General features: G+C 33.6%; 1 protein-coding gene across 1 annotated transcript in view; it reads left to right on the plus strand.

The window, feature by feature from the left end:
* LOC129218576 (carboxypeptidase B-like) overlaps positions 1 to 14,020 on the plus strand; it is a 52,221-nt gene that overhangs the window by 18,310 nt on the left and 19,891 nt on the right. The window contains 2 exon segments of the mRNA XM_054852889.1: positions 8,642 to 8,778; positions 11,132 to 11,216. Coding sequence (XP_054708864.1) covers positions 8,642 to 8,778; positions 11,132 to 11,216 — 222 coding nt within the window.

A 14,020-nucleotide genomic window follows, 5' to 3' on the forward strand; every position in this document is an offset into this window, starting at 1 on the left:
TGCTAAAATTTTTAAGATTAGTCATTACATAACACGAATGATTTCGTAAGTTTCAAAAGTTTAAAGTTTTGTAATCATCGCCATTCTTAGAATTATGTACAAAATTCTGATGGTTTAAAAAAATATGAAACGCTAGAAATTGAAGACCGAAAATTTTTAGAATCTTGAACATTGGGGTAAAAAAGTACTTTTTTTGTCATAGGCCGACTGATTGCTTTGCCTGCCGTTATATGGTCCACCTCGAAAATATAAGTTGTGTCAAGTGATGCATGTTCAGCAATCAGGCTTAAATAAAAGAAAATAAAATTGTAAAATTTCATGTCAGCCTGCAGAAAAGAGGAAATTTTATGACTCCAAACATAAACGTAGACCTCATTTGTTACTTCCTTTTACAAAAAAGGAAGTATTGCATTCGCGAAAATATTTTCACTCAAAAATCGGCCTTAATTTAAATTTTTCTCACTCCCGAATGAATGTTGAGTTTTTTTTCGACCCGACCACACGTGGATATATGTCTAGGAATGTACAGACACCCGAAATATCCATTTTGACAACCCCCGAGTTAATTACAACGAATTTTCTCGTGACGTCCGTATGTACGTATGTATGTGCGTATGTATCTCGCATAACTCAAAAACGGTATGTCCTCGAAAGTTGAAATTTGGTACGTGGACTCCTAGTCGGGTCTAGTTGTGCACCTTTAATTTTGGTTGCATTCGGATGTTTTAAGGGGGTCTTTTGCCCCTTTTGGGGGGGAAATCATTGTTTATTTCGATGTAAACTCAAGTTGTGTTATAATTTGTCGGACACTTGGCGATATATCGCCAGTATTTTGGTTGACAAGTTTTGTCGTCAACTTGGCGACAAATTTGGAGGATTTTTTTTTTTAATTTTTTTTTTTTAATTTGGTTTTAGTTTGGCCACTGTTGGTGATATTTAGAGAGTAAACAATTGAATCACATTACAATTGTCAATAATAGGGAAATGACATTAAATTGGAGTAAAAGGAAGTCATGTGATGCACACATCAGCTCGTTTTTTTAATTTCGAAAATCCCCTATGTGAGTTCCTGAGTATCAGAGGATTTCCGTCCAAATTTTGCAACGATCTGGAGCAAACGGCGGATTTGTGTAAGAAAACTAAAAAACATGTACACACACACATACATGTAAATATAATTTGATGTGGGAAGATACATTGTTTAATAAAAGCATCCATAATGGGCACCTTTATTTCTAACTTCATCACCTAATTACTTGTAAATAACGGATGATATCTCGGAGGACGTAAATATTTGAAACGCTTAACTGATGTGTGACTATTTTGAAACACATTTTTGTATAACTCTAAAGCAAATCTTAAGACATTTTCAATCAGCTATCTTTTTCCTTACTTTGAAATGATGATAAGCAATAGATAAAGTTGGTCACCTAATTACTTGTAAATAACGGAGGATATCTCGGAGGACGTAAATATTTGAAACGCTTAACTGATGTGTGACTATTTTGAAACACATTTTTGTATAACTCTAAAGCAAATCTTAAGACATTTTCAATCAGCTATCTTTTTCCTTACTTTGAAATGATGATAAGCAATAGATAAAGTTGGTCACCTAATTACTTGTAAATAACGGAGGATATCTCGGAGGACGTAACTATTTGAAACGCTTAACTGATGTGTGACTATTTTGAAACACATTTTTGTATAACTCTAAAGCAAATCTTAAGACATTTTCAATCAGCTATCTTTTTCCTTACTTTGAAATGATGATAAGCAATAGATAAAGTTGGTCACCTAATTACTTGTAAATAACGGAGGATATCTCGGAGGACGTAACTATTTGAAACGCTTAACTGATGTGTGACTATTTTGAAACACATTTTTGTATAACTCTAAAGCAAATCTTAAGTCATTTTCAATCAGCTATCTTTTTCCTTACTTTGAAATGATGATAAGCAATAGATAAAGTTGGTCACCTAATTACTTATAAATAACGGAGGATATCTCGGAGGACGTAACTATTTGAAACGCTTAACTGATGTGTGACTATTTTGAAACACATTTTTGTATAACTCTAAAGCAAATCTTAAGACATTTTCAATCAGCTATCTTTTTCCTTACTTTGAAATGATGATAAGCAATAGATAAAGTTGGTCACCTAATTACTTGTAAATAACGGAGGATATCTCGGAGGACGTAAATATTTGAAACGCTTAACTGATGTGTGACTATTTTGAAACACATTTTTGTATAACTCTAAAGCAAATCTTAAGACATTTTCAATCAGCTATCTTTTTCCTTACTTTGAAATGATGATAAGCAATAGATAAAGTTGGTCACCTAATTACTTGTAAATAACGGAGGATATCTCGGAGGACGTAAATATTTGAAACGCTTAACTGATGTGTGACTATTTTGAAACACATTTTTGTATAACTCTAAAGCAAATCTTAAGACATTTTCAATCAGCTATCTTTTTCCTTACTTTGAAATGATGATAAGCAATAGATAAAGTTGGTCACCTAATTACTTGTAAATAACGGAGGATATCTCGGAGGACGTAAATATTTGAAACGCTTAACTGATGTGTGACTATTTTGAAACACATTTTTGTATAACTCTAAAGCAAATCTTAAGACATTTTCAATCAGCTATCTTTTTCCTTACTTTGAAATGATGATAAGCAATAGATAAAGTTGGTCACCTAATTACTTGTAAATAACGGAGGATATCTCGGAGGACGTAAATATTTGAAACGCTTAACTGATGTGTGACTATTTTGAAACACATTTTTGTATAACTCTAAAGCAAATCTTAAGACATTTTCAATCAGCTATCTTTTTCCTTACTTTGAAATGATGATAAGCAATAGATAAAGTTGGTCACCTAATTACTTGTAAATAACGGAGGATATCTCGGAGGACGTAACTATTTGAAACGCTTAACTGATGTGTGACTATTTTGAAACACATTTTTGTATAACTCTAAAGCAAATCTTAAGTCATTTTCAATCAGCTATCTTTTTCCTTACTTTGAAATGATGATAAGCAATAGATAAAGTTGGTCACCTAATTACTTATAAATAACGGAGGATATCTCGGAGGACGTAACTATTTGAAACGCTTAACTGATGTGTGACTATTTTGAAACACATTTTTGTATAACTCTAAAGCAAATCTTAAGACATTTTCAATCAGCTATCTTTTTCCTTACTTTGAAATGATGATAAGCAATAGATAAAGTTGGTCACCTAATTACTTGTAAATAACGGAGGATATCTCGGAGGACGTAAATATTTGAAACGCTTAACTGATGTGTGACTATTTTGAAACACATTTTTGTATAACTCTAAAGCAAATCTTAAGACATTTTCAATCAGCTATCTTTTTCCTTACTTTGAAATGATGATAAGCAATAGATAAAGTTGGTCACCTAATTACTTGTAAATAACGGAGGATATCTCGGAGGACGTAAATATTTGAAACGCTTAACTGATGTGTGACTATTTTGAAACACATTTTTGTATAACTCTAAAGCAAATCTTAAGACATTTTCAATCAGCTATCTTTTTCCTTACTTTGAAATGATGATAAGCAATAGATAAAGTTGGTCACCTAATTACTTGTAAATAACGGAGGATATCTCGGAGGACGTAAATATTTGAAACGCTTAACTGATGTGTGACTATTTTGAAACACATTTTTGTATAACTCTAAAGCAAATCTTAAGACATTTTCAATCAGCTATCTTTTTCCTTACTTTGAAATGATGATAAGCAATAGATAAAGTTGGTCACCTAATTACTTGTAAATAACGGAGGATATCTCGGAGGACGTAAATATTTGAAACGCTTAACTGATGTGTGACTATTTTGAAACACATTTTTGTATAACTCTAAAGCAAATCTTAAGACATTTTCAATCAGCTATCTTTTTCCTTACTTTGAAATGATGATAAGCAATAGATAAAGTTGGTCACCTAATTACTTGTAAATAACGGAGGATATCTCGGAGGACGTAACTATTTGAAACGCTTAACTGATGTGTGACTATTTTGAAACACATTTTTGTATAACTCTAAAGCAAATCTTAAGACATTTTCAATCAGCTATCTTTTTCCTTACTTTGAAATGATGATAAGCAATAGATAAAGTTGGTCACCTAATTACTTGTAAATAACGGAGGATATCTCGGAGGACGTAAATATTTGAAACGCTTAACTGATGTGTGACTATTTTGAAACACATTTTTGTATAACTCTAAAGCAAATCTTAAGACATTTTCAATCAGCTATCTTTTTCCTTACTTTGAAATGATGATAAGCAATAGATAAAGTTGGTCACCTAATTACTTGTAAATAACGGAGGATATCTCGGAGGACGTAAATATTTGAAACGCTTAACTGATGTGTGACTATTTTGAAACACATTTTTGTATAACTCTAAAGCAAATCTTAAGACATTTTCAATCAGCTATCTTTTTCCTTACTTTGAAATGATGATAAGCAATAGATAAAGTTGGTCACCTAATTACTTGTAAATAACGGAGGATATCTCGGAGGACGTAACTATTTGAAACGCTTAACTGATGTGTGACTATTTTGAAACACATTTTTGTATAACTCTAAAGCAAATCTTAAGTCATTTTCAATCAGCTATCTTTTTCCTTACTTTGAAATGATGATAAGCAATAGATAAAGTTGGTCACCTAATTACTTATAAATAACGGAGGATATCTCGGAGGACGTAACTATTTGAAACGCTTAACTGATGTGTGACTATTTTGAAACACATTTTTGTATAACTCTAAAGCAAATCTTAAGACATTTTCAATCAGCTATCTTTTTCCTTACTTTCAAATGATGATAAGCAATAGATAAAGTTGGTAAATTTGTTAAACGGAAACTTTACTGATGAATACTAAATAAAAAAAACTCAATATCTATGGGTAACTATTATCTTTCAAAGCTATACAAGAATATAAATGTAAGATAAAGCTTCTCCTTCACCAGGTTACGGTCACAGGTGTTTTTTATTCACTGTTTTTCCGTGATTAATGGATATTTATTGATTTAAAATAAGCAACAGGACACTTTTTTCCATGGCTAATCAAATCAGAAGTTACAGCCCAGGACATAGATTTATGTTCTACGTTCTACCTTCGCTTCAGCCATTTGCTGCAATACTCTAGGAGCCTTCCTGATAAATCAGGAAGGTGCCAAGTTAGATTACTATAAATGTATAAATATATCTAAGTTTGCTTCGACAGTTCCGGATTTATTTCATAAACGTGACTGAATTTTATTATGAAGGTTTTAAACAAACTAATATAAGTGAAAGTACCGACGACTTATAGCTTCATGTTATTTCTACATTGTTAAAAATAATCTATATATATAAAAATGAATGTTTGTCTGTATGTCATCCATGAACTCAAAAACTACCCGGCAGATTTGACTGAAACTTTCACCGTTTGTTATTTTTGGTACTGGGAATATTTATAGACCAGTTCGAAAATAATCCGATCGATAGTTCCTTTTTTATTCCAATTTAAGTCACAATCCATTGGATAAATACGAATAAAATGATCGGCTGCAGAAATTAATTCGCGTGAGAGATCTCATCGATAAGAAGTTAGCTGTTGCCATTTTTCTTGAGTTTGAACAAATAAATTCTTTCTTTATTGTTTTACGGCTTTTCATGCAACGGGGGGATTTAAAACTTTTTCTATTTGATATTTTTAGCGATTGATTGATCTTGAAAACTGCGTGAGTACAAAATTTGAGTATAGTCACGGCTTCACTTGATACCTGGACCGATTATTATGAAAATTGCTATATATATGTATTTTTCCACGGAGAAGGTGTATAATATGCTCATTGAAGCCACTCGCCACCAGGTGGCACTGCACAGTAGCAACTTCATCCCCGTTCAACCGATTGTCCTGAAAACCAGTATAATGATGTATTTTTTTGTTGGCGTAACAACGCGCGTCGGGTACAGCTAGTAATAATAATAATAATTATAATAATAATAATAATAAACAGAAATGTTCCTGGAGAATAATGGGCAGCTAGTGTACCTAATTTTATCTGGTAAAAAAAGAAAAAAAGTTTCTCGCTATAATTCAGTAACCTTCCTGATGTTTTAGTAGCCTGGAATATTCCTGAAGAGTCCATAAGTCTGAGGCGTTTCAAATTAAGATTCTTTATTTTCTTGAAGAGTTTAAATACTTCATCGAGTTCCAAAAAGTATGAGATGGTTACGGAATAATAGATTTTTCTTACGTTTATTTGAAATGGAAAATGTCATTTCACAACATCTATATGGTTTTATGAAATTTGTAATGCGTATATAATGAAAGACTAGATTTCATCTAACATGGCTGAACTTGTGGAATATTATCTCGTAAATTCTTCAGAAATGTCAGCAACAATGCAGAAATATTTTTTTATGGCATTTATTTAGGTTGAACAGTAGGGCCATAATTCACTAAGTTTGGAACAACATACTTCACCAAACTCAAGTTGATTATCACATTTCTCTGACTACAGTCGAACTCGCTTATAACGAAAGAGAATGGGCCTCGATATTGGTTCGCTGTAACGAAGTGCTCAAAAAAAACGGGTTCGGGGGGGGGGGGGAATTTTTCTTTTTTTTTAATTCTTACATAATTGCTTTGCTTATTTTCAATTTCTTTACAGTGCCAAAGATATTGGCTAATTCCTTAGAACTGTCCTATTCTCCTTTTCTTGCGTTATTGATGTCTCTCGAGTACTCATAGTCATTTTCATCCCTGGCTTCGAAAAACGGTTGAAGTTTTGCTGCTTATCAAAATACATTGAATATGTTAATGGTAGTTCAGCTCCAAATTCTTCACAATTTTCGTTAGCACGTCACTTTAATTTGAATTAGCTTGAATTTAAGCTAGAATATGATCAGAAATAAGTATCTCCTAAGAGATAACATTCATGTCAACAAATATGTAATTTTTCAATGCTTCTGTCACAACAAATTAAAAAAAAAAATTAACTTGAATTTTGACATCTTGAATTCAAATTACGTTTTTCGCAATCACGAGTGTGTATATGTAGGCGTGTGTGTTTGTGTGTGGGGGTATGTGTGTTTGTGTGTAGGGGTATGTGTATGCGTGTTAGGGGTATGTGTATGTGTGTGTGGGGGGGGGGGGTATGTGTATGTGTGTGTAGGCATGTGTGTTTGTGTCTGTGTGCAGGCATGAATGTGTGGGTAGTTGTGTGTGTGTGTGTATGTGTATGTGTATGTAGGTGTACGTGTGTGTGCGCGTGTGTGTGTGTGAATGTGTGCGCGTGTGTGTGTGTAGTTGTGTATGTATGCGCGTGTTTGTAGCATATGGACGCAACCTGGAGACGGCTTTCGCTATAGGAGCAGCATCGTGAGGAGCCGGTCGACGGTGATGGTGCGGAGGGTGGCGGTGGGAAAATAAAATGATAGGACGCCAAAAACAGTCAAATGAAAGCAATAAGCAATCGTGATTGCTCAAAAAAAAAAAAAAAGCCCTCATCACTTGGTTTCAGGATTTAAGACTCATCATTTTGCTGGAAGTCAATAGAAGTTTTATGAATCACAAAAATATTGCTCGCTTTAAGCGGGGTTTGCTCGTTCAAAGCGAGTTTTGCTCCCATTGATTTAACATTGAACCAACCAAACCTTTCTGATTTCCTCGTTAAAACCGAGTTCTCGTTAAATCAGTGCTCGTTCTAAGCGAGTTCGACTGTATTTATCCAGTAAAAGAGTCTTTGAGTTTTATTGATATTCGAACTGGAATCATTTAACCCTAATCATACGTTTTACGCTTCATAACGGTGAGGACAAATATGTCCAAAACTACTAAACAATGTTATCATACTAAGGAGTCAGCAGTCTCTATTAAGCCTCCATAATATAATTATGAAACAAAACAAATAAAGAGACCGCAGTCAAGTGGTATGAGTAATCAATTAGTTCAATCAAAGTAATTTTTCAAAAAAAAAAAATTAAAATTTAGCTTAACCATTCTAAAGTGGGGAAAAGGTGATTCACTCTTTAATCTTATTTCAATAAATTGATTCCGAAAAAAATTCCCTATTCTGGATTCACTCGATTGCAGTTGAAGAGTACCCTTCATATAACCCGCTCGCTCCCGTCAAAATCGCGGGCTCAGCTGTCTTCTGTTCCTCGTGCCCGTGATGTTTACGTACAAAGTTCAAGCAAAAAAAAAAAAAAAAAAAAAAAAAAAATCCAAAAATAAATACATACAGTAAAACCTGTAAAGTTGACCACCCTTGTAAGTTAACCACCTGTCTAAGTTGACTGCTATCTTCAGGCACCGAATTAGGTCTATATCATATAATACAACCTCTATAAGTTGACCGCCTGTTTAAGTTGACCACAAAAGCCGTGCACTGTAAGTGGTCAACTTATACAGGTTTCACTGTATATTGTAAACACCCTTATTTATATAATTTTCTTGAATAAAAAAATGGCATTTTTATGACCGTTTACTTGAAAATAATAAGTTTGTTCAGAGGTTAATGCTAGTAAAAAAAAAAACATTAAAACTCTAGATGAAAATTCGAAATTTGACTTCCAACTATTTTAATGAAAACTATTCTCTGTTGAAAGGTGGACCTGTGGAACGAGCCAAAGGGATTGGACGTGCCTGTTATGATCCATCTGAAACCGGAACTGATACACGCCGTAGAACATGAAATGAGAGAGAGAGGAATATCCTATAATGTGGCTTTCGACGATCTTGAAAGGTGAGCATCGAATCAGGCTCGATTTTTTCCAGGGGGAAGGGGCTCAAGAGGAAAACTCAATGCACATTTTATTGAAAATTGGTAAAACCCTTAAGCATTTATAAGTAGAAACATTAATTTTTCCAAATTGACAACCGTTGACCCTGTTAGACAAGGGGCCTGCGTCGAATCTCAAGCACAGAAACAAGCACCATCACGCTTTGCATGCACTTCCCGTACGTGGTTAAAAGAGTTAACAAAAAATTTAGGGAATTCGGCATTAAGGGGTCTAAAGACCTTTAACCTTAAAAATGTTCGACTTTTTGGAAAAAAATATATGTTATGCATAATTTAATTCTGAACAATTTGATACCTTATTTATTACCATACGCAAAAAACTTTTCAAGCTATCGTAAAATTGCGTAAACTTTCCCCATAGAGATTTATGTTAACAGCAACTGTTTAAGCCTATTTTTCTCAGGTGCTGGTTTCTCGTTTTGCGTGATAATATTTTCGTAAAACTTTTCATGCATGTTTGTCTGGTTTATTGTTATGATATGAACCTAAATTCTAACTAAAAATGAAAGTGAATATTAAAAAAAAAAAAAAATATCGCTCAAAATTTTAGAAAATTTTGGTGTTAACATATAAAATTTCATAAATGACAAATACATAATTAAAAAAAAATAAATTTAGGTTCAGGTCATAAAAATAAACCAGACAAATATTCATTAAAAGTTTTACGGAAATATAAGATAAGATAAGATAAAATTTATTAATAAACAAAATACACATACATAACAGTAAGCAAAATTAAAAAAGTAAAGTTAAAAAACTTGCAAATTATAAAACATAAATTACAAACTTCATAACAAAACATTAAGAAAATCTTGACTATAGTTCAACACGAGTTAGTATTAAATTCAACACTAAAGAGCGCCAAAGGCACTGTCCGCAGTGTTTTTTAATTGGAAATATATAAGAAACATCTTGAAATATCATGCACGCAAAACGAGAAACCGGCGAAAACGACACATAAGAAAAAGAAGCTTAAACAGCTGCAGTTAAAATAAATCTCTATGGGGAAAAGTTACGCATTTTTACAATAACTTGCAAAGTATTTGCGTGAAGTAATAACTAAGGTATCAAATTGTTCAAAATTAAATTATGCATTTTCCACAAAGTCGAAAATTTTGAAGTTAAAGGTCCTCAGACCCCTTAAATTTATTTTATAAATAATTGGCATTTTGATTAAAGTCTTGTTTTAAAAAACAAAAATGTTTCCGCACTTTCATCAAAATAGATCGCAGAGCGTACCTTAAGACATGTTTCCGTTTTGTGCATAAAATATTAAGTGTATTCATTAGGCGGATTGTGGAAAACAAAACTTAGTGTCAAAATTAATGAAATACAAAACTCTTAACTTAGTTAAAAAAGGAACAAACCAGACACAAGACACAACATGATAACACAATAGTAAATATTGAACGCTTGCAAGACCTCTTTAGCAGTAAAACATAAATTTTCGTCTATATTGTTGCCACTTACTTCGTTTTTAATTCATGGCCATACTTCAGATAAATTTAGATTGATTCTATAACTTTCACAACATAGACATTATAAAATCTTAATAACGTTTGAATAAATTTATTGCTAAAGAATATTTCATTTTGTTGTACATATCTATTGGATATGCGAAAATCGAACATGTTGCTGTTGAAAGAAAAAACTTGTGCTTTAAAGTGCAATTTAAAATGTTCAAAAAATATACGACTACAAAAAGTCAATTTTAACCAGAGCTTGTAAATAAAGAAAAAAAAAATGTTAAAATGTATTTTTCCATAAATGAGTCCCTTTCAACTTATTATTGATTTTTTAAATCTTATTTAATTTAATACAATCAAATAATGTTAAATAATTTATTCATTCAGACTAAAAATTAATCTAATATTTGCTCTTTTTAAAATTATTTTTACACATTATTTCAAATATCCTCTTTTCATTTAAATTTTATAATCCTACTTTTCAATTTTCTTGACGTGATTTTATTTAATTTTATCCCGTTTTGTAAATGTTATAACCAACATAGTAAAATAAATATTCTTACAATAAATTTCATAGCACTGCTCTCATAAGTGAAACCTGACCTTGTTTTTTTTTTTTTTTTTTTGTTTTTTTGAGATTACATTAAACGTGGGAAAGGTTTTATCAACGCGCTGAGATGGATTGGGTTAAACTCGAAGTAGAATTGCAAAGTTATATCAACTTATTCGCAAGCACAAAGTAGGAAATTCAAGTCCTTGTCCCATTCTCTCTAAAGCAAAAAAGCGGAATTATTTTATTTTATATGAAAACAATTATTTTCATTTTTCAGAGTTATCCAAGCAGAAAGGATTCAAAACGGACCTTCTGATGCCTCGAGTGGATTCGACTTCAGTCGATACAACGAATACGACAAAGTAAGATCCCGCTGATCCCTTTAAGTTCGATTTTTGAATGATATTACACTTCACAAACGAAATGAAAAAAAAAAATCCCTTTTTTCTGATTTTCAAAGGAAAAAAAAATCGGTTAAAAAAATAATGAGTACGGGCGTTCTTCTGAGCGGAAATTTGCCCCATAATGTGACAACTTTTAATATCACCGAAGACGACAAAACAATGTCCTTAATCTGAAATGACTAATTTTAAATCAATTTCGGCTCAACTCAAGACCTGGTTTTTCTAGGACGGAAATCGATGACGGCGTTACGCCACGCTGCGAACATGCGCTCATGAGTCAAAAACCTTGGTTTCCTACGATCGAACACGCCGATCGTCGGCGTCGCTCCTCGCTGAAGCGAAAACTTGATCCTTCTGCGCATGCGCGCCCGAGCTAAATCGACGTCATGAATGGTCATGCCGGAATCCACATGACTTTGATTTCAGCATCACGGCGAGGAGCGATGTCGAAGATCGGCGATTTCCCTCCTAGGAAGCCAGGCCTTTACATAGAAATAGCATTGAATAGTCTTCTTTTCTTTTCGCTCAATGAGTGGAGTTTAAAAATGATAAGAGATGACTTTACCGTTTACTGAGAAAAAACTTTCTTCATTACAATATTGGGGTTTTTCCCTTCACGTTTAAAACCTTTTATGCTGACCAATTAGCAACAACTATAAAGCATATACATAAACATACGTTTCAAGATTTTACTGATATTTTGTGTACCTCAAGACCTGGGCGGTTATTCCAACCTCGTCAGCTCGCGAGATCGAGATTCTCGCTGACGTGATCGGTTGTGACGTAGAAATATCGCAAAGTCGTATTCTAATCTACTCGAACCTAGCCGCAAGCTAAGTTCGAGTAGATTAGAATACTACTTTGCGACATTTCTACGTCACAACCGATCACGTGAGCGAGAATATCGATCTCGCAAGCTGACGAGCTTGGAATGACCTCCCAGACTAACAGTTTAGATATGGCGATTTTCAGGTTATAACTGCTTTGAAAGTATAACTCAATTCTGCATTGATCCATAACAGCTCAATTCTACAAAAGTTTTTTATAATATTTCACCAGTGTCATTACAGCGTGAGTCACAACCTTTCTGTGGACCAGACAAACGTTTTTATGCTCCCCTGAAAAGTGGTGATGATGTGACTAAAGTTTATCTGGCTTTGAGGCAGAGTTTTTGCACACAGATTTTAAGAGCCCTTTAATACGTAACCGGAATGCTTTTTAATGTCTGCCTCTTTTTCTCTACACAAGAAAAGACCATGAAAAAGTAAAATATTTTGCTACGGAAATATGCATACAGTCCACACCACACTCGAAATGAAGTTATTAAAATTTCACTGCCATCAGTCAAATGAAAGAAAAGAAACACCATAGGATGCACGAAAGTAAGTTCCCCTGATAGAAATATTGCACAGCTCTGTATTCTTCAGCGCGAATAGTGATTAAGATTTCCAATCTTTTCGTGTTGAGCTTCGAGTTCAGTTAATGCTCTAGATTTTCAACATGCAGCATTAACTGCAATATAACTGCGTACTGACTTGTATACAAAGTTTAATTATATAAATAATCCAATTACTTAGTTTGTCAAGGAAAAGTCTCAAAAACATGATGGCGTTTCAGAGACATGCGATCTACATTCCCGGATACTATCATAATTCAAGGGTGATTGTGAGTTCATCAAAAAATACCTGAAAGTTTTAAAGCGAGAACGGGGGGGGGGGGGGGGGGGGGGGTAATCTTTGGCCCCTATTACTTAAGTGCACCTTTGCCATAGTATTAAATAGTTCTGAGTCAAAATATTGTGTGTACATGTGATTAAATTTTTAATGGATTACAAAGTTACTTTTGAGCTGGTGTTATACAAATTATCTTTACATTTGTTCATCTTAAGGGATAGGTGTCCATCTTAAGGCTCTTGCAGGTATATTTGATGAGTATTATATAATTTTAAAAGATTGCGGAGGGTAGGGAGATAAAAGCATAAAAAAAAAAAAAAAAACACATAATTCCGGTATTTTCGGACATAAAAATACCGGAAATACGTCCGAAAATACCAGAAATTCGGTTAAAATACCGGAACACAATCACCCCTGCATAATTGTACTGAATTGTACTGTCATTTCTGCTACTGAAATTGAGTGGATTAATTACAAGTAACCTTCAATAAGAGATACGCTCTTTTACATCACTGATAATAGAAATTTGGGTTTAAGCAGAGCAAATATAAATTGGCCTCGGTACTACGCGACTCCGATAGTGTAACTAAGTACTTCAAGACTGAAGCGGAATTCATCACTAAATGCCTGCGATATCAGTCTGTTAGTAGCCCTTATGATGAGCTGTTGTATACGCAAGTTACTGATGTACTTGCATATACAACAGCTGCTATACAACAGCATACACTGTAAAAAAATTCCGAAACGTTACTGGTTATTTCCGTGGAACGTTTCGTGATTCCAGAGGTTTTCACCTATTTCCCTAAAAAATCAAGTATCTTCGCAAAAAAGTTTCCTGAATTCCTAAAAGATGCACGAATGCAGACCTTGCACTAGTGTGAAAAATATTTTTTGCTACCAGTTTAAATATTGACGGAGCGTGTTTATTAAGTGTATCGGCTTTCGATTGTTTACGGCCCGTCCGGATTGACTAAGCTTCCAATGGGAGCTAATAAGTCACTGGATAGATACAGCTTTGCGAGGCAGGAATTGCAGGCAAGGAATATGCTTGGTTTTTGCTTGCAATTGTAGCGTGGCCGTGGTTGCTCT

This window comes from Uloborus diversus, chromosome 3, assembly GCF_026930045.1.
Source record: "Uloborus diversus isolate 005 chromosome 3, Udiv.v.3.1, whole genome shotgun sequence".
NCBI lineage: Eukaryota > Metazoa > Arthropoda > Arachnida > Araneae > Uloboridae > Uloborus > Uloborus diversus.